The sequence below is a fragment of the Salmo salar genome, chromosome 09 (genome assembly GCF_965601325.2).
Source record: "Salmo salar chromosome 09, fSalSal1, whole genome shotgun sequence".
Classification (NCBI taxonomy): domain Eukaryota; kingdom Metazoa; phylum Chordata; class Actinopteri; order Salmoniformes; family Salmonidae; genus Salmo; species Salmo salar.
The window spans coordinates 134,630,008-134,651,551 of NC_138299.1; the positions used below are offsets into that span (position 1 = coordinate 134,630,008).

Consider the following 21,544-nt stretch of genomic DNA (forward strand, 5'->3'; position numbering starts at 1 on the left):
GATCATACTTTTCCTCCCCCTCTCTCCTCCAGGACATATGCATATGCATAGCCTTCTGACCCACTCCTTGAGGGCAAGCCAGAATATACAGTATCATTTGTGGTCTAGTGAATCTGTGGTCCCTGATGCATAATATTCCAAGCTGGAGGAATGTAGATTCTCGCTCTCTCTGTCTCTAACAGGTTGGTTTCAAAGCACACCATTAGTAATGAGTTTGCCATTAGTAATGGGTATATGACAAATAACAAATCGTTATACAGTACACTGTGTTCAGTCTCACAGAACCATTTCAATTAGGTCTTGATTTGGCTGCTGTTAAAGGAATTGTCGCTATACACTGTTGACCACAGCTAGTGCTGTACACTGTCCTGATTTCTCTACCAATTTAACAGTCTAGCTAAATACAAATCTAGATCTCTGTTTGGGCTATGATGCATTGGTTTACATTACAGACTGGCTGCCAGAGTCTTTGTTTTACGGTCTATTACTAATGCAACTTAAATATGATACATCTTTTGAAGACATCTGTAAAAAAGACCACTGCCGTAGACAATATGCAGGCTTTCTTCCAGCGTTAGAGACAAAAGTTTGCATACTGAAGTCTAGCCTACAACAATCTGAAATATTGATGCTTGAACTAATAATTATATCTAAATGTGAGGCATTTCTGCTGCCTGGTTTATTAGGCTGTAAATCTTAAAGTGAAAGCCAGACCACCTCTGCTTTCTCTATTGTACGCCCATATAGTAACTAAAGGGTGTAACATTATGCATTTGAATCATAAGCAAATAAAATAAGTAGTGGGTTTTGTTGCCACTTCTGGTCGATCTACTGCAGTGTCTGCAGCACAACTCTCTGTGTTTGTGTGCGCGTGCGAGCGAAGAGTACACTGTTTCCCACTTATGTTTGTTCAACACTGTCCTGCTGTTAGAACAATGCATACAATACAGTAGCGGATGGTTTAGTTGGCTCAACTCTGTGCTGTCTCTCTGGACTCATACACACATCTTGTTTCAGTTGCATGTAGTTCTGTTTTATCCATGGTCATTTTATTCATGGTCATAGATTTACTAACCTATACTCTCACTTGCCAGACTCACAGTGCTACACCCGCAGAGATATAGGGGCTGTGGGAAGAGAATCACTAACCTACCCCTGGGTCTGGAGGAGACCCCAAAAGTAGGAATGACCTCTCTGGTTATCCTCTCCCTGCTCTGTATTCTACTCCATGTCTGCTGCAAAGCTCTGGGTTCCACAAGCCTTTTAAACAGAGTAGCTCTTAAAGTGTGAGAAACGTGAGACAAATCCTAATGTATAGTAGGACCATAGAGTTACAATATACTGTATATAAACACCAAAGTGAGCCAATTATATTTCTTTGCACAAGGGGATGCCATTGATTGATATTAAATACCCAAGATAAATTAAAACTAGCACTCAATGTGGCCCTACGATAAGTAAAACATTTCAATAATCTTATCAATACTGTTCGTATGGGGTGCATCAGTATTTCAGAGATCAGAGCGCAGTAGTATGTTACACAGAGAAATAATGCCACAAGACAGATGAGTTAGCCTAGTTATAGAATTACAGGAAAATAGACAAGACTGTATTAGCAGTGACAGAGTACAGTTTTTTATTCTTTGATTGTTCCAATTTGCCATCTTTGTTTCTTAATTAATCAATCTTAAAATCTCACAAAAAGCGATCTTTTGCACAGTAGCAATCAATGGTACACTCACTTTCCCGTTTACTGACAAACTGTCACAGGTCAGGTTTTCTCCCTTGAGTGTACTACTTGAGGTTGCCACTGGAGTGTACCCTTGGGTTACTTCTAGTATCCAGGTGACCCTGATTGGGCTTATCGGGATCACCTGCTGGATGACTATTTAGGTTCCTCTGTGGACTGGGCCAGTTTCTCAGGTCTCATGTTTGTTCAGTGTTCTCATGTGCCCTTGCTTTGTTGTTTTGCTATGAAGACCTTAAGTAAATATTCTGGATTTACCCTTACCTCTGCCTGCTGTGTTTCTCTGCACCTTGGTCCGAGTTCATACTAGCACTAATGTCACAGTAGACCTGAGCCTCAAAATGGATCCAGCAGAGATTTCCCCGTCGTCCGAGGGACATTCCGAGCTCCACCACTTACGGTCGGCTCTCACTCACCATGGAACAGTGATTGGTCACCATGAGGCGTGGCTGAAGACATTGTCGGAGGATTTAGGAACTCTTGTGTTCACTCTGCAGACGGGACAGACAGGAGCAACTGTTGCTGCACCTGTTGCGGTTTCTAACCCTCCACTTCCTACCAGCTCATCGTCTTCCTCCCCTCGGGAGCCTCATCTCCCAGCACCGGAGCTCTATGAGGGGCATCCTGGGAGGTGTCGTGGGTTCCTGCTCCAATGTTTGCTGGCCTTCGAGCTGTAGGCATCAACGTTTCCCACCGAGCCTTCCAGAGTGGCATATGTCATCTCCTTGCTCTCAGGACAGGCTCTGGCCTCGGCCACGGCCATCTGGGAGCAGCAATCAGACATTTGTTTCAATTGGTAAAGCTTCACTCAGGAGATGAGGAGTGTTTTTGATCACCCCATCAGTGGTAGGAATGTTGCTCAAAGACTCATTGAGCTGCGGCAGGGCAGCCGGAGCAGAGCTGATTACGCCATTGACTTTCGGACGCTCACCGCTGAGAACAGTTGGAATATAGAGGCACTTCACTCAATCTTTCTGAACGGACTCAGTGAGGTTCTCAAGGACAAACTGGCTTCCCGGGACAACCCTGACACTCTGGAGGAGCTTATCGTTCTGGCCATCCGGATTGACAACCGGTTTCGGGAACGTCGTCAGGAGAGGACGGAGGGGTTCCGAGTTGGATCCAGTGTTTTGGGCCCTGCTGAGGGAGTCGATTCTTTATTTGTTCCAATGCCGTATGCTGGGCCTGCTTGTCCTGTACCCCGTCAGGGTTCTCAATTCGGCTATGGTTCTCCTTCATATCCTTCAGAGGAGCCGATGCAATTGGGAGGCACCAGACTTGCCTCTCCGGAGAGTCAGATACAGTCTCCTGCGGCCGATACGGTACGCACCTTGCTTCCGGCCAACCTGCGTTGGGACAATGGACAGTTGGACATTCCTGCTTTCATAGACTCTGGGGCTACTGGCTGTTTTCTGGATCGCACATTAGCTCACCAACAGAAGCTGCCACTCACTGAGCTGGACACTCCGTTGTCGGTCACTGCGCTGGATGGTCAACACCTAGGGTCTGGGAAGGTGAAGCAACTCACCATGCCTATTCAGCTACGAGTTCTGGATGACCATGTGGAGCTTATCCAGTTACATCTGGTGAACTCTCCTGAACTTCCCCTGGTTCTTGGACATCCGTGGCTTTCCACCCATAATCCTCAAATTGACTGGCCTTCGGCAAGAGTTCTGGGATGGAATCCTTCATGCCAGTTCACCTGCCAGCAACTCTCTCCACACCTTTCCGGTCCTGCTCGTCTGGAGACTTATGATCCTCCTGTTCCTCTGGCTGGGTTTGACAAGCGTGACCTTTCCCGAGTACCTCGGGATTACTGGGATTTGGGTCAGGTCTTCAGCAAACAAAGGGCCAGCAAACTACCTCCTCACAGGCCCTACGATTGTGCCATCGACCTCCTGTCTGGTACCACTCCTCTGAGAGGAGGGCTGTGTTCTCTCTTAGGTCCAGATACTGCAGCCATGAACAGTTACAATGAGGAGGCGCTGGCAGCTGATGTTATTCGGCCGTCCACTTCACCTACAGGAGCGGGTTTTTTCTTTGTTGGGAAGAAGGATGGGAGATTACGTCCCTGTATCGATTACCAGGGTTGAAATAACATTACCGTCAAGAACCGTTTCTCCCTTCCTCTTATGTCATCAGCTTTAGAGAGACTCCAGAGAGCTACGGTTTTCTCTAAATTGGATTTACGGAACGCGTACAATCTGGTGCTCATCAGACAGGGAGATGAGTGGAAGACACCGTTCAACCCTCCTAATGGACATTATGAGTACCGGGTCATGCCGTTTGGACTTACTAATGTTCCAGCCTTTTTCCAGGCCCTGGTTAATGATGTGCTGCGCGACTTCCTTCACCAATTCGTTTTTGTGATGCATCTCTGAATCCTGAAATTAGTTCCCCAAAGGTTGGAGAGTGGTTGCAAGTCAAAGCATGACAAATATCCCTCTATTGAGAGTGGTGGTTGGGGGAGTGTTCAGTTGAGTGTGTACACTACCTTACCCATTGGCCTATGAGATTTAAATACACTGCTCAAAAAAATAAAGGGAACACTTAAACAAGACAATGTAACTCCAAGTCAATCACACTTCTGTGAAATCAAACTGTCCACTTAGGAAGCAACACTGACTGACAATAAATTTCACATGCTGTTGTGCAAATGGAATAGACAACAGGTGGAAATTATAGGCAATTAGCAAGACACCCCCAATAAAGGAGTGGTTCTGCAGGTGGGGACCACAGACCACTTCTCAGTTCCTATGCTTCCTGGCTGATGTTTTGGTCACTTTTGAATGCTGGCGGTGCTTTCACTCTAGTGGTAGCATGAGACGGAGTCTACAACCCACACAAGTGGCTCAGGTAGTGCAGCTCATCCAGGATGGCACATCAATGCGAGCTGTGGCAAGAAGGTTTGCTGTGTCTGTCAGCGTAGTGTCCAGAGCATGGAGGCGCTACCAGGAGACAGGCCAGTACATCAGGAGATGTGGAGGAGGCCGTAGGAGGGCAACAACCCAGCAGCAGGACCGCTACATCCGCCTTTGTGCAAGGAGGAGCAGGAGGAGCACTGCCAGAGCCCTGCAAAATGACCTCCAGCAGGCCACAAATGTGCATGTGTCTGCTCAAATGGTCAGAAACAGACTCCATGAGGGTGGTATGAGGGCCTGACGTCCACAGACGGGGGTTGTTCTTACAGCCCAACACCGTGCAGGACGTTTGGCATTTGCCAGAGAACACCAAGATTGGCAAATTCGCCACTGGCGCCCTGTGCTCTTCACAGATGAAAGCAGGTTCACACTGAGCACGTGACAGATGTGACAGAGTCTGGAGACGCCGTGGAGAACGTTCTGATGCCTGCAACATTATCCAGCATGACCGGTTTGGCGGTGGGTCAGTCATGGTGTGGGGTGGCATTTCTTTGGGGGGCCGCACAGCCCTCCATGTGCTCGCCAGAGGTAGCCTGACTGCCATTAGGTACCAAGATGAGATCCTCAGACCCCTTGTGAGACCATATGCTGGTGCGGTTGGCCCTGGCTTCCTCCTAATGCAAAACAATGTTAGACCTCATGTGGCTAGAGTGTGTCAGCAGTTCCTGCAAGAGGAAGGCATTGATGCTATGGACTGGCCCGCCCATTCCCCGGACATGAATCCAATTGAGCACATCTGGGACATCATGTCTCGCTCCATCCACCAACGCCACGTTGCACCACAGACTGTCCAGGAGTTGGCGGATGCTTTAGTCCAGGTCTGGGAGGAGATCCCTCAGGAGACCATCCGCCACCTCATCAGGAGCATGCCCAGGCATTGTAGGGAGGTCATACAGGCACGTGGAGGCCACACACATTACTGAGCCTCATTTTGACTTGTTTTAAGGACATTACATCAAAGTTGGATCAGCCAGTAGTGTGGTTTTCCACTTTAATTTTGAGTGTGACTCCAAATCCAGACCTCCATGGGTTGATAAATTGGATTTCCATTGATTATTTTTGTGTAATTTAGTTGTCAGCACATTCAACTATGTAAAGAAAAAAGTATTTAATAAGATTATTTCTTTCATTCAGATCTAGGATGTGTTGTTTAAGTGTTCCCTTTATTTTTTTGAGCAGTATATATATATATGTCACACATAGCCTCTTTCTTTCAACTCCTCATTCGAACGAATTGCAAAAATCACTGAAGCTGGAGACATATCTCCCTCACTAACTTTAAGCATCAGCTGTCAGAGCAGCTCACAGATCACTGCACCTGTACATAGCCCATCTGTAAATAGCCCAACCAAATACCTCATCCCCATATTGTTCTTTTTTGTTTTTTATGCTCCTTTGCACCCCAGTATCTCTACTTGCACATTCATCTTCTGCACATCTATCACTCCAGTGTAAAATTGCTCAATTATAATTACTTCGCCACTATTTATTGCCTTACCTCCCTAATCTTACCTAATTTGCAAACACTGTATATAGATGTTTTCCTATTGTGTTATTGACTGTATGTTTGTTTATTCCATGTGTAACTCTGTGTTGTTGTTTGTGTCGCACTGCTTTGCTTTATCTTGGCCAGGTCACAGTTGTAAATGAGAACTTGTTCTCAACTGGCCTACTTGGTTAAATAATGGTGAAAAAAATTAATAAATTCAATTTCAATTTCCATTGGCAGCAATTACAGCCTCGAGTCTTCTTGGGCATGACGCTACAAGCTTGGCACACCTGTATTTGGGGAGTTTCTCCCATTCTTCCTTGCAGATCCTCTCAAGCTCTGTAAGGTTGGATTTGGAGTGTCTCTGCACAGCTATTTTCAGGTCTCTCAAGAGACGTTCGATTGGGTCCGGGCTCTGGCTGAGTCACTCAAGGACATTCAGAGCCTTGTCCTGAAGCCACTCATGTGTTGTCTTGGCTGTGTGCTTAGGGTCATTGTCCTGTTGGAAGGTGAACCTTCGCCCCAGTCTGAGGTCCTGAGCGCTCTGGAGCAGGTTTTCATCAAGGATCTCTCTGTACTTGGCTCCGTTCATCTTTCCCTCGAAGCTGACCAGTCTCCCAGTCCCTGCCGCTGAATAACATCCCCACAGCATGATGCTGCCACTACCATGCTTTACCTTAGGGATTAGCCAGATTTCCTCCAGACGTGACTCTTGGCATTCAGGTAAAAGAGTTCAATCTTGGTTTCATCAGACCAGAGAATCTTTTTTCTAATGGTCTGAGAGTCCTTTAAGTGCCTTTTGGCAAATTCCAAGCAGGCTATCATGTGCTTTTTACTGAGGAGTAGCTTCCGCCTGGCCAGTCTACCATAAAGGCCTGATTGGTGGAGTGCTGCAGAGATGGTTGTCATTTTGGGTGGATCTCCCATCTCCACAGAGGAACTCTGGAGCTCTGCCATAGTGACCATCGGGTTCTTGGTCACCTCCTTGACCAAGGCCCTTCTCTCCCAATTGCTCATTTTGGACGGACAGCCAGCTCTAGGAAGAGTCTTGGTGGTTCCAAGCTTCTTTGATTTAAGAATGATGGAGGCCACTGTGTTTTTGGGGATCTTCAATACTGCTGAAATGTTTTGGTACCCATTCCCCAGATCTGTGCATTGACACAATTCTGTCTCTGAGCTCTACGGACAATTCCTTCAACCTCATGGCTTGGTTTTTGCTCTGACATGCACTGTCAACTGTGGGACCTTATATAGACAGGTGTGTGCCTTTCCAAATCATGTCCAATCAATTGAATCTACCACAGGTGGACTCCAATCAAGTTGTATAAACATCTCAAGGATGAACAATGGAAACACGATGCACCTGAGCCTCATTTTGAGTCTAATAGAAAAGGGTCTGAATACTTATGTGAATAAGGTTTCTAAACCTTTAGAAAATTTCTAAAAACCTGTTTTACACTTTTTCATTGCGGGGTATTGTGTATAGATTGATGAGGGAAAACTATAATTTAATACATTTTTTTAATAAGGCTGTAACGTTACAAAATGGGGAAAAAGGGAAGAGGTCTGAATACTTTCCGAATGCACTGTAAATATATTTTTGTAAATATATATTATTTTTAATATATATTTGTATTATTAAATATATTTTCCTTATTTATTATTTTCCCCTAACCCTACCACCCCTCCCCTAATTGGAGTAAACGAATGGACAACAACACTTAGGCTTCTACTTCCAGCTTATACATACTACAGTATATACATTTTATCTGTGAAAATCCTCCAGTTTTGATTTGTAATTGCCATATACACTACATGACCAAGTATGTGGACACCTTGTAGTCAAACATCTCATAAAAATGTATGGGCATTAATATGGACTTGGTCCCCCCTTTGCTGCTACAGTATAACAGCCTCCACTCTTCTGGGAAGGTTTTACACTAGATGTTGGAACATTGCTGCAGGGACTTGCTTCCATTCAGCCACAAGAGCATTAGTGAGGTCAGGCACCGATGTTGGGCGATTAGGTCTGGCTCATAGTCGGCGTTCCAATTCATCTCAAAGGTTTTTGATGGGGTTGAGGTCAGGGCTCTGTGCAGGCCAGTCAAGTTCTTCCACACAGATCTCGACAAACTGTTTCTGTATGCACCTCACTTTGTGCACAATGGCATTGTCATGTTGAAACAGAAAAGGGTCTTCCCCAAACTGTTGCCACAGAATTGTCTAGAATGTCATTGTATGCTGTAGTGTTCTCCTGGCATCCGCCAAACCCAGATTCATCCGTCGGACTGCCAGATGGTAAAGCGTGATTCATCACTCCAGAGAATGTGTTTCCACTGCTCCAATGGTGGCGAGTCCAATGGTGGCGAGCTTTACACCACTCCATTCGACACTTGGCATTGCATATGGTGATCTAAGGCTTGTATGCGACTGCTCGACCATGGAAACCCCTTGTGCTGACAATGCTTCCAGAGGCAGTTCGGAACTCAGAAGTGAGTGTTGCAACCGAGGACAGACGATTTTTACGTGCTACGTGCTTCAAGACCATTCGTTCCCGTTCTGAGAGATTGTGTAGCCTACCACTTCACGGCTGAGCCATTGTTGCTCCTAGATGTTTCCACTTCACAATAGCAGCACTTACAGTGTACCGGAGCAGCTTTAGCAAGGCAGAAATTTGACGAACTGACTTTTTGGAAAGGTGGCATCCTATGATGGTGCCATGTTGAAAGTCACTGAGCTTTTTAGTACGGGCCATTCTATTGCAAATGCTTGTCTATGGAGATTGCATGGCTGTGTGCTTGATTTTTTACACCTGTCAGCAATGGGTGTGGCTGAAATAGCCAAATCCACTCATTTGAAGACGTGTCCACATACTTACTTCAGCAAGACAAAGGAGCTTATCGTGAACTACAGGAAATGGAGGCCCGAGCACGCCCCCATCCATATCGATGGTGCTGTGGTGGAGCGGATCGAGAGCTCAGTTCCTAGGTGACCACATTACTAAGGAATTATCAAAGTCCACACACACCAACACAGCTGCACCATTGAGAAGATCTTGACTGGCTGCATCACCGCTTGGTATGGCAACTGCTTGGCATCAGACTGCAAAGCGTTACAGAGGGTAGTGCGTACGACCCAGTACATCACAGGGGCCAAGCTCCCTGCCATCCAAGGACTCTATGCCAGGAAGGCCCTGAAACCAACAGGACCCTGAACAGCTTATACCTCAAGCCATAAAACTGCTAAATAGTTAGTTAAATATTCTGAACAAAACTATAAACACACATGTAAAGTGTTGGGTCCATGTTTCATGAGCTGAAATAAAAGATCCCATCAAGTTTTCATACGCACAAAAAGCTTGTTTACATCCCTGTTAGTGAGCATTTCTCCTTTGCCAAGATAATCCATCCACCTGACAGTTGTAGCGTATCAAGAAGCTGATTAAACAGCATGATCATTACACAGGTGCACCTTTTGCTGGGGACAATAAAAGGCCACTTTAAAATGTGCAGTTTTGTCACACAACACAATGCCACAGATGTCTCAAGTTTTGAGGGAGCGTTCAATTGTCAGTACGTCCAACCGGCCTCACAACCTCAGACCATGTATAGGGCATTGTATGGGCGAGTGGTTTGCTGATGTCAACATTGTGAACAGAGTGCTCCATCGTGGCATTGGGATTATGGTATGAGCAGGCGTAAACTACGGACTACGAATACAACTGCATTTTATCTATGGCAATTTGAATGCACAGAGAAATGTGACAAGATCCTGAAGCACATTGTCGTGCCATTCTTCCGTTGCCATCACCTCACGTTTCAGCATGATAGTGCACATCCCTATGTCACAAGGATCTGTACACAATTAATGGAAGCTGAAAATGTCCCAGTTCTTCCATGGCCTGCATACTCACCAGACATGTCACCCGTTGAGCATGTTTGGTATGCTCTGGATCGACGTGTATGACAGCGTGTTCCAGTTCCCACCAATATCCAGCAACTTCACCCAGCCATTGAAGAAAAGTGGGACAACATTCCACAGGCCACAATCAACAGCCTGATCAACTATATGCGAAGGAGATGTGTCGCGCTGCATGAGGCAAATGGTGGTCACACCAGATACTGACTGGTTTTCTGATCCCCACCCCTACCTTTTTTTAAGGTGTCTGTGACCAACAGATGCATATCTGTATTCACAGTCGTGAAATCCATAGATTAGGGCCTAGTGAATTTATTTCAATTGACTGATTTCCTTATGAACTGTAACTCAATAAAATCTTTGAAATCTGCATTGACCCTTTTTTGCACTAACTCTTTTGACTCATCACATACACGGCTGCTTCTGTTTATTATCTATCCTGTTGCCTAGTCACTTTATCCCTACCTATATGTACATATCTATCTCAATTACCCAAGTTACCGTTACTCATTCTGTATTTAGTCTTTGTGTTATTATTTTTCTATTATCTATTTTTCTCTCTGAAATTGTTGGGAGGGGCCCGTAAGTAAGCATTTCACTGTTAATCTACAGCTGTTGTTTAATGAAGCATGTGACACATAACATTAGATTTCTCTCGCTCTCTCTCTCTCGCTCTCTCGCTCTCTCTCTCTCTCTCTCTCTCTCTCTCGTGTTCTGATCTAACTGTTCCTAAACTAATCCCCCCCCACCCTTTTTCTCTCTCTCAGGGACAAGATGCCGTTCCACCATGTGACGGCAGGGCTGCTGTACAAGGGGAACTATCTGAGTCACTCTCTGTCTGAGGACAACGACTGTGACCAGCTGGCCAGCATCTCTGTGGAGGAGCTAAATGGTGAGTCCCCTCAGGGCTTGGGCTGGTACTACTGGGGCTAGGTTGGGTCGGGCTTGGTTCGATTACGTTGGGTTGGTTTGGTCTTGGTTGGGTTATGTTGGGTTGGGTCAGGCTTGGTTGGGTTACGTTGGGTTGGGTTGGGCTTGGTTGGGTTACGTTGGGTTGGGTTGGGTCGGGCTTGGTAGGGTTACGTTGGGTTGGGTTGGGTCGGGCTTGGTAGGGTTACGTTGGGTTGGTTTGGGATTGGTTGGGTTACGTTGGGTTGGTTTAGGCTTGGTTGGGTTACGTTGGGTTGGTTTAGGCTTGGTTGGGTTACGTTGGGTTGGGTCGGGCTTGGTTGGGTTACGTTGGGTTGGTTTAGGCTTGGTTGGGTTACGTTGGGTTGGGTCGGGCTTGGTTGGGTTACGTTGGGTTGGTTTGGGCTTGGTTGGGTTACGTTGGGTTGGGTCAGGCTTGGTTGGGTTACGTTGGGTTGGTTTGGGCTTGGTTGGGTTACGTTGGGTTGGGTCGGGCTTGGTTGGTTCGGGTGAGAGGGGATAGAGATTAGAACTGGGACTGTGGATTTGGCTGGTGAGAGGCATAGAGGGACTTTGAGGAAGGCTGGGATTTGGGTGTTTGATATGGGCAGGATAAACAGTAGGCTAGAGATAGTAATGGGATAAGTAGTAAGACAGTATTCTGAGCCTAAACACAGTTTTGGCATGAATCAGTGAGGTTGGACCAGTCAAAATAATTATTGACAAACAACAGTTGCTCCTGTCGCTGGAGCCAACAAACCGTTGTCTTTATAAACTATGAACCTTCTTAACTATGACTACATTTTCTTAACATCACTTATCACACCAGTAGAATTCGATTCATGGGCTTTTGCTCTCTCTGTTTTTGACATTAATTAGAGGCAGTAGCTGAGTCTGTGTTTATGAGTCTGTGTTTGTCTTGTCTTTTGTGTGTTCTGTACGTCGTTCTGAGACTAATCACGCCACTGGCCAGGCCGGAGGTGGAGCCCAGCCCAGGCCTGATCGATATTATCCTATCCTCTGCTGGAATGAATAACATCATCACAGTGCTCATAGTGAACTACACTAGATGCTTCAACCACAAATACTGTATTAATCCAATGATGTCACATTAAAGGAAACTTCCACCCTAAAACTATCTTTTGGCATTTGTTTCAGTAGTCCATTGTTGACATAGTCCCAAAATGTTTTGCTTGTCAGCAATCAGGTTTTCAAGATATGTAACTTTCAAAATACAGAAATCGTCACCTTATGATACATTTTGCATGATGCAAAATGTATCATACAGCGACGATTTCTGTATTTTGAAAGTTTTCCTTTAAGGTGTCTATGGAAAATTGGATGCAGAGTGCACCGTAAATAGCTAATAGCCACCTACTCTTGTCAAAGTCGGAGTGATGTTATTATGCTACAGCAATATTGGCAGTTTGCACTGCATGGCTTTCTCTAGTTTGATTTGTTAAGTTGTTTTGGGACAGCGGTAATGTATTGGGTAAATGTAATGAATTGGGTAATGTATATAGTTCTTATTGGGAGGTCCTTATAAGGTCAATCAATGCAATAGACAAATACGCATATACTGCACCTCTGTCAGCAGAAATAAAGACAAAGTTATTGATCATATATACACACTACACTACAGTAATGATTAGCAATCATCTCCTTGGCTTATTAGTTTATCCATAGTAGCTTACACAAAGCTACCATTTAGCATGTTCACCATTTCCACCATGGGGATATTTACTGAGGCAATTTGGTGTTCCTACCTGTAAGTGTCTATCTATGGCCATTAAAGTGATACAGTGTAACTGCACTATCTGACTCACCACATACAGCACGTTGTCGTCAGACAGCTTTAGCACAGCTACACATTGTTAACCTCTCAGCCTGTTGGAGAGGGGATGTAGTTTCCCTTTGTGTCTTGTTCTGCTAGCGTGATGTGGACTGTCTGATTTGTATGTGGTTGGTATGTGTGTGTGTGTAGTGCTCTGAACGCTGCAGCGTGTAGAATAGATGTTGGTCTGGCTAGAGATCTTTGTGTACCAGGTAGTCTTGCCTCTGTCGATCTGTGCTGCTACTGCTTCTGCTGCTGTGTCTGAAAGGTCAGGCAAGATGTGGATATGAGATTAGATTTTACAGAGACATACAGCACCGACAGCACTAACTTTATATCACATAGCAAATATCACTCATTATAAACACTGGAAAAGTAGGGATAAGTCGTGTTTAGTAGGGAGAAAATGTTTTCAAACCAGGAGCTACTACTTGAAGTTGTCCAATTAGAACAAATATTTAAGTTTTACATTGTAAAAAGTTTTACTACGGTGTGCCCTACTGAACATGAGTGTGCTGATGCACTCGGCCTAGATTGCAAGCATGGTGCTGTTGAAGTGGCTCTAAAGTATTTTTTTACTCTGATTTATTTCTCTGTCTGAAATTTTCCTTAGGTATTCCTGTTCCTTTGGTAGTACTTTGTCATCCATTCTTTGGCATCGTTCTCCGCGGCAAAGCTTTGGTTTTCAGAGCATCAGAAGATGGCCCTAATGGATATGGGAGCAGTGGTGCGTGAAATAGCAAAATAGCGGAAGAGATCTGTATGAATATATGACACGTGGTCTGAATGTTGTTATTGTGTTCAAATGGGCCCAAGTCCTCAGACACAGGAACCTATTCTACAAAGGCTCACAAAGGCTCACTCACTGCTCTGTTCTGATCTGCTCCTCCTGATGGGTTTATTCATGAGACGCTCATTTCAGTGTACCAAAATAAATCCATACACCTTTATTGTGCTTGTGTTGTTCTCTGTTTGTTGTGTTATGCTGTGTGTGTGTCTCTCTCTCTCTCTCTCTCTCTCTGTGTGTGTGTGTGTGTGTGTGTGTGTGTGTGTGTGTGTGTGTGTGTGTGTGTGTGTGTGTGTGTGTGTGTGTGTGTGTGTGTGTGTGTGTGTGTTCTCTAAAGCAAGCGTCTGGTTGGAACAAGCTTTTGTACTGCGTTATGAATGATAATGGCTAAGTGTGTTTGCTCAGGCCAGATGTTTTGGGAAGCAGGGAATAACAAAATACTGTTCAGAGGCTGGTAGAATGACTAACCTGAGCCCTCAGTAACATCTGAGTGCTTTTAATGACCCGAAATATAGTTTCTCATTTTACGAGGTGATTTAAATACAGAGAAAAACCATTACATTTACACACCATTGTCCTCCTTGCACCTCAGAGCACCAAATAATTTCTACTCCCCTGACTGGCTATGAAGGAATGATAGCTTCTCAGTAGATGATTGACAGATGATTGACCAAGGATAGGCTAAAGATTGGCAGCATGGGCAGGTTACCTCTAGGATGAAACTTTACTTCATGCTTGGGTTATCTTTGGACTACAATAAGTGTAAGTTAACCTGTTGTTTGCTCTTTCTCATGGTTTCAGCCAAGAACTCTACCACCACTATGCTTTGTTTATCGCATGGTCTTTTCAAGACTGGACCCGTAATATCCATGTTCTTGTTAGCACCTGTGTTCTCAAAAAGTGTATGACATTGCATCCCATATCTGGAACACGTTTGGACTTCATTCATGTTTGAGTTAGACTGGGTCTTGGGTAACTTCCTCTTTCTCTCCCTGGTCCTGGTGAGTTAAAGCCATGTATTCCAGTAGTACCCATCTTCAAATTATTCAGTATTCAGTAGTGTACTGAAGCATACCATGCAAACATAGTGTCCTTTAGAGATCTGAAATTCTACCTTTAATTAAAAATACCCGTGGCTGCCTTTCTCTCTTTCAATCTCTCTGCATCTCTCTCTTTCCCCGCTCTCTCTTTCTCTCTATCCCTCTTTCTCTTTCTCTCTCTGTCTCTCTCTCTAGTTCTCTCTCTCTCTGTCTCATTCTTCCTGCTTACTGCCTCCCAGTCATAAGACCTCTCCTCTCTGTAGACACACTAATAAAATATGAATTCTTAAAAGCACAGTGGAGCCTGCTGACTTTTAGGCTCAGCGCTGACGGGTATGTTAAAAACGGAAGGGAAGGAGTAACACAGACACAGTACAGCGGCTTGTCGTACACACAGGGAAAGCTTATTTGACACCACCATAAAAGTTGCCTACCGGTTATTGCAGATGTCATTTGCCTTGTTCTTGAGCTAAGGCACAGAGCTAAAAGAATCCCTAACCATGGTGGATGCTCCCTCTCCTCTCCCTTCTCCTTGTGTGTGTTTGTGTTGACAGAGATCCGGGAGGCATTCAGAGTGTTGGACCGGGATGGGAACGGGTTCATCTCCAAGCAGGAGCTGGGCATGGCCATGAGGTCTCTGGGATACATGCCCAGTGAGGTGGAGCTGGCCATCATCATGCAGAGACTAGACATGGATGGTGAGTTACCTTCAGTACACATTTCACACATTTACAGTACACAGACACATGCAGTTGCACGTGTAACAGAAGGTCCCATGTTCGAGTCCAGTTAGAGACAGGAACGGGACCTACTCTGTTACTCGCACACACACATATTTAAACATAAACAGATCCCTTCCTTCCTGTTTTCACACCATGATCACGCACACACAAAGACAGGGACAGGGTCATAGACACACTATCAGACACACACATATACATAAATAGATCCCATTCCTCCTTTTTTACACATTCATACACATGGGCCTACCTATGACTACATAATCACAAGCATAATCAATACATTTACATGAGTACTCATTCACCATTATGCACACACATTTTCATGTACATGCAGTACATTATATGCACACAGAAATGTGCACTCATTCGCACCATACATTCAAATCATGACTTTTACACTTTAAATAAGCATGAAGGATCCTACTATCCAAACACACACCGGAAGAGCACTTAACACATCCTATAGTCCCACTGTAGCAATATCTATCTCGAAGCTGTAGATGTGTAACATGTTGGCTGTGGTCCCTTGCTCCATTTCATCTTAATACACCGTATTGCACATATTTACGCTAACACATTCATGCACAAACACGCACGCACCATGCACGCACACACACAACACATGTGATTACAGTAGGTCACACAGGTGGTTTCTGTGCTGAAGCCAGTCCCTACCTGACAGAGAAGGTCTACAGTGCCTTCAGAAAGTATTCAGACCCATTGACTTTATCCACATTTTGTTACGTTACAGCCTTATTCTAAAATGGATTCAATAAAACAATTCCTCAGCCGTCGACACACAATAGCGCATAATGACAAAGCAAAAACAGGTTTTTAGACATTTTTTGCAAATGTATTAATAAAAACAAAAAACATAAATACCTTATTTATATAAGGTTTCAGACCTTTTGCTATAAAACTCAAAATTGAGCTCAGGTGCATCCTGTATCCATTTATCATCCTTGAGATGTTTCTACAACTTGATTGGAGTCCACCTGTGGTAAATTCAATTGATTGGATTTGGAAAGGCACACACCTGTCTATATAAGGTCCCACAGTTGACAGTGCATGTCAGAGCAAAATCCAAGCCATGAGGTCAAAAGAATTGTCCGTAGAGCTCCGAGACAGGATTGTGTCGTGACACAGATCTGGGGAAGGGTACCAAAGCATTTTTGCAGCATTGAAGGTCCCCAAGAACACAGTGGCCTGCATCATTCTTATATCAAAGAAGTTTGGAACCACCAAGACTCTTCCTAGAGCTGGCCGCCTGGCCAAACTGAGAAATCGGGGGGAAAGGGCCTTGTCACTCTGACAGAGCTCCAGAGTTCCTCTGTGGAGATGGGATAAACTTCCAGAAGGACAACCATCTCTGCAGCACTCCACCAATCAGGCCTTTATGCTAGCAGCCAGATGGAAGCCACTCCTCAGTAAAAGGCCCTTGACAGTCCGCTTGGAGTTTTCCAAAAGGCACCTAAAGACTCTCAGACCATGAGAAACAAGATTCTCTGGTCTGATGTAACCAAGATTGAACTCTTTGGCCTGAATTCCAAGTGTCATGACTGGAGGAAACCTGGCACCATCCCTACGGCGAAGCATGGTGGTGGCAGCATCACTGAATGTCCTTGAGTGGGTCAGCCAGAGCCTGGACTTGAACCCGATCCAATATCTCTGGAGAGAACTGAAAACAACTGTGCAGCAACGTTCCCCATCCAACCTGAAAGAGCTTGAGAGGATCTGCAGAGAAGAATGGGAGAAACTCCCCTGATACAGGTGTGCCAAGTTTGTAGCGTTTCATACCCAAGAAGAATAATCGCTGACAAGGTGCTTCAACAAAGTACTGAGCAAAGGGTCTCAATACTTATGTAAATGTGATATTTAAATTTTTTTCTCCATTATGGGCTATTGCGTGTAGATTGATGAGGTGAAAAAAACAATCTAATCCATTTTAGAATAAGGCTGTAACATTACAAAATGTGGAAAAAGTCAAGGGGTCTGAATACTTTCCGAAAGGCACTCTACATTTACATTTTTTTGGGTACAGGCTTTAATTGTTTAAAGATCTTATGAAAAAGATTGGTGTGTTTTTTCACTATCTAATCATGACATGGGGTTGTTCAATGACATACATGTGTTTTTTTTTTTATCTATCACTTGATGGTTTCATTTCAGAGAGACAAATAATCATGTTTTTTGCTAAATGCTACATATCTGCCTCAGTCTCAGAGAAATAAGTACTACTTCTAAGATTTACACAGTCAAATGTAAGAAATAACTACTTTTTATAAAGAACTGTAAAAATGCTATATTTGGGACATTCATATTTAACAAAACATTTTAAAAATGTTTTCAATACAGTAATACGAGATCTGTAAGTAAAACATTTACATTTTACATTTTTGTCATTTAGCAGATGCTCTTATCCAGAGTGACTTACAGTATTAGTGCATTCATCTTAAGATAGCTGGGTGAGACAACCACATATCACAGTCAAATATACAGGATACGACCATTCCATTCCAGCTAAACAATGGAAATAAGCTAGCGTTTTGCAAAAAACACATTTTCATTTTCACACATGGGTATACATGAAGGTACCCATAAGCAATCACTTCTGATGAAAAACACGTAAGGAATTGGTGGTTATAGCATTTTGGAAATAAACTCTTCAATTGGAAGCCATCACCTTCTGTGGAAACATTAGATGTGTCCACTGTAATAGCCATACACATTATGTAACATGGCATTTGCTGGCCTTATGTTTCAAACACTACATCATTGAAAAATATTCAAGTTTTTCACCCATTAGTCTTTTTATACCTTGCATTCTCCACTCAAATGTTTGTTGTTTGTTTGTTTTGTTTTGTTTGGCAGAATTGCAATAAAAACTGTAGTGTGTTGGAATGGTGCAGAGAAGGATAGAAAGGTGATAACTGAATGCTCAAAGATGTGGACTGCTTCCTATTGCTTCTCCACTTGAGATACAAATGAATAGCAAAACAATTTCTCCTCCTGTTAAAGTATACCTGCTATCAAATTAAAGGTTTGTTTGAAATATTGCTTTCGTCTCCTGCTATGGCAAGTTAGAACATCTAGGATCACCTATCTGTCATATTTGTTATAGATACTGTTTGTACATTCTGAGGTGTGACAGCAATCAATATATGAGTCCCTGTTGGTTTGGTAGAGGGGGAGAACTGGAGGACCATTTCTCATCTGCGATGCCTTTGAAATCGTCAGTTGATTTCACTCGCTGTGACTGAGTGAAGATGTTCCTTCAGAAGGAGATAAACTCGCTAGCCAAGATAAGAAGGGTTGGCTGGATTGTTGTTGCTGTTAAGTCTCCATTATTACAGTGAGAGATGTTTTAAAAACATACATTTGTGTTCTGTTCAAAGCAATTTGCTTCAATCTCATCTCATTTTCATGTCTGTAGACACAACACAAAAGACCAGGGTGATCAAACAGAGGAGGCATCCATAGCCAAGAACATTGCCAGATAAATGGGATTTGAGGGTGTTTATTATGTCTTTGCCAAGCTAGCAGCTGTGTGAATTGAGACACGTGACACATTCACGGATGGCCATTGATTCTTTCTCTCTGAGCAGCAGCTGCAAAAGTCCAGCTGATCACTATAAAATATGGATTGACTCATTGAGTTGATCTGATAATCTGTTCTACTTTCAGAACGATCCCTCAGATTGTTATCCAGCTCAGCAGAATGCCCTTGGTGGATTGCTTAGGAGCTTGTGGTCTTTGTTCGAGATCTCAGCATTGCAATTGCTCCATTTGCTTTTTATAGTGGTGTAATGTTTGTAATACATGATGCCTGTCATCAACTGCTTTTGTTAGGAAGTGTTTATGGTTTAAATCACATCCATCCGTCCGTCCATCCATCCATTCATCCATCCATCACGATAGCTCAAGGGCCCTGACTGCACTGGCTACACTGGCTGACTGTCCCCAGTTATGAGGCAGGATGCCACTCTGCATATGCATGGGCACAGAGAGGGACAATCGATGGCATCAAATGTGACAGTGCCAGCGTGCCTTAAGGAGGTCACCCCTGTCAGGGGAGAAGGAGGAGAGGAAGAGTGAAGGGGCAGATTGAGTTACCCTGCATGGGCAGCACATAACCTCGTCTGCAGGGAAATGAGGAAGAAGAGGGAGGAGAGAGTAGAGGTATAGAATGGAAAGAACACAGACTCAAATTAACATATAGTTCTTGTCCTTCTTACTGATTTGCAATCAAACTTTGTGAATAAGACATGTCATACTGTGTGTCTAGGAGACGGGCAGGTAGACTTCGATGAGTTCATGACGATCCTGGGACCCAAGCTCCTGTCGTCTGAAACCAGGGAGGGCTTCCTGGGGAGCACAATAGACAGTATATTCTGGCAGGTAAGGACTTCTCTCTTTTAACCTCTATCTTCTATCACCTTTCCTTTACCAAGCACTGGCCTGCAATAGCTGCAGTCATGGCCAGGCTGTGCAATAGCTGGCAATGAAATCAAAGAGGCAGAGTGTATTGTTTCAGTGTGTAGTGTGAAGGGGTAGAGTGTAGTGTGTGGAGGCAGAGTGTACTGTGTCAGTGTGTAGTGTATAGAGGCAGAGTGTAGTGTGTAGTGTGTAGAGACAGAGTGTAGTGTGTCAGTGTGTAGAGACAGAGTGTAGTGTGTAGTGTGTAGCGACAAAGTGTAGTGTGTCAGTGTGTAGTGTGTAGAGGCAGAGTGTAGTGTGTCAGTGTGTAGAGGCAGAGTGTAGTTCCTGATGGCCAGATGTTGTCTTGTCTGGTGGCAGTGCCTCCTGCCTTGGAGATGGTGGCAGGACATAATCCATGCGCCGTTTGGCCAGATGTTATTGCACTGAAATGGAGGGGGAGAGGATGATAGCTACGCAGGGAGTCAGAGTAGTGAGTGGAAGTGACAGGGTGAGAAGTTTCGAGCGAGTAACAGAAGTAGGGGGTGAAAGCGAATGAATGAAAGAGGGAAAGAGTGTAAGGGAGAGAAAGACAACGAGAGCGAGAGAAAGAACAACACTTAGAGAGAGAGAGAGGGAGAACCACACTCAGGGAGAGAGAGAGAGGGGGGAGAGCGAGAACAGTCCAGGAGGGAGAGAGAGAAAGAGAGGGACATTTGGCTCTGTGGAGCACACTTGGCAGGGTTCTCTCTCTGATGCTATCATGGCTGTGACCCAGTCTGTCTCTGGGGAGCAGGAGCTCTTGGTTTTCACTGTGAGGACATGCTCTCTGGTGCTGCAGGTGCAGACACTGTGGTCTCCGTGCCAACCCTGTTTTGCTGAGATGAGCTGCTCTGACCTTGGCTTGCTGATATGAGGCGGGAGGATGGAGACCAGAGCGGGTGGCTGTCTGGAATTGTTGTATCTTTCTGAGAAGTGGGGGGAAATCAGGGAATTGGAGTTGCTCAGATGATTTATAGCTACTCCTGTGTCTATAGTTGTCTTCCAAAGAGGAGGGTTGGAGTTGGTCTTGTGTCTTTCGAGGAATTGGTTCCCTCATATTCATACTCACATTTTTAATTGTTTGATAATCTAATCTTGTTTGTGATGATACACAGTATACAGTATCTCTGTTTGCTATTCAGAAAATAATATCTTAATGTGATTCCATCCTGATAATCCCGCCTCATTCTCCATGGTCGATGTATTGTAGCCTACAGTTTTGCATTTTAATGTTCAGTTTCCTGATGTAACTGGCATGAACGAGTGTATGTGTGTAACACCTGTTTTTGTTGCTCAATGGTTCCCCCTCCCAATTTCCTGTTTACAGTACAATACCTTGTCTCTCTGAGTCAGAAACCTTTTCTGTGTAGTAGTTGGTCTCTTTCTGAATTGAGCTCCCTGCGCTCTGAATGAGTTTGACAGAATACATTTTCAATTTTTCTACTTCAATATCTCTGCATGCAAGTCTAACAAAAAAACAGACATTTCTATTATCTTTGCTTCACAGCGATTGAAATGGTTAATTTAATTCACTTCATCTACATCTTTATCATTGACATTATGGGGTTTGTTGGCAGGTGTAAAAACAGAAGTACCCTTTGGAACTCTTTGGGATTTGAACTTGCAACACTCTGTATTTTCACCCAAGTGTTTTCCTAACCAGACCACTAAGCAGATATTATAGAGAAGCAACAAGGC

General features: G+C 44.2%; 1 protein-coding gene across 2 annotated transcripts in view; it reads left to right on the forward strand.

The window, feature by feature from the left end:
* LOC106612817 (calcium-binding protein 8) overlaps positions 1 to 21,544 on the forward strand; it is a 68,831-nt gene that overhangs the window by 5,802 nt on the left and 41,485 nt on the right. For both annotated transcript variants that reach the window (XM_014214341.3, XM_014214339.3), the window contains exons 2-4: positions 10,843 to 10,967; positions 15,200 to 15,343; positions 19,674 to 19,786. In XM_014214341.3, coding sequence (XP_014069816.1) covers positions 10,850 to 10,967; positions 15,200 to 15,343; positions 19,674 to 19,786 — 375 coding nt within the window. In that variant the 5' untranslated portion in view covers positions 10,843 to 10,849. The remainder of the gene's footprint in view (positions 1 to 10,842; positions 10,968 to 15,199; positions 15,344 to 19,673; positions 19,787 to 21,544) is intronic.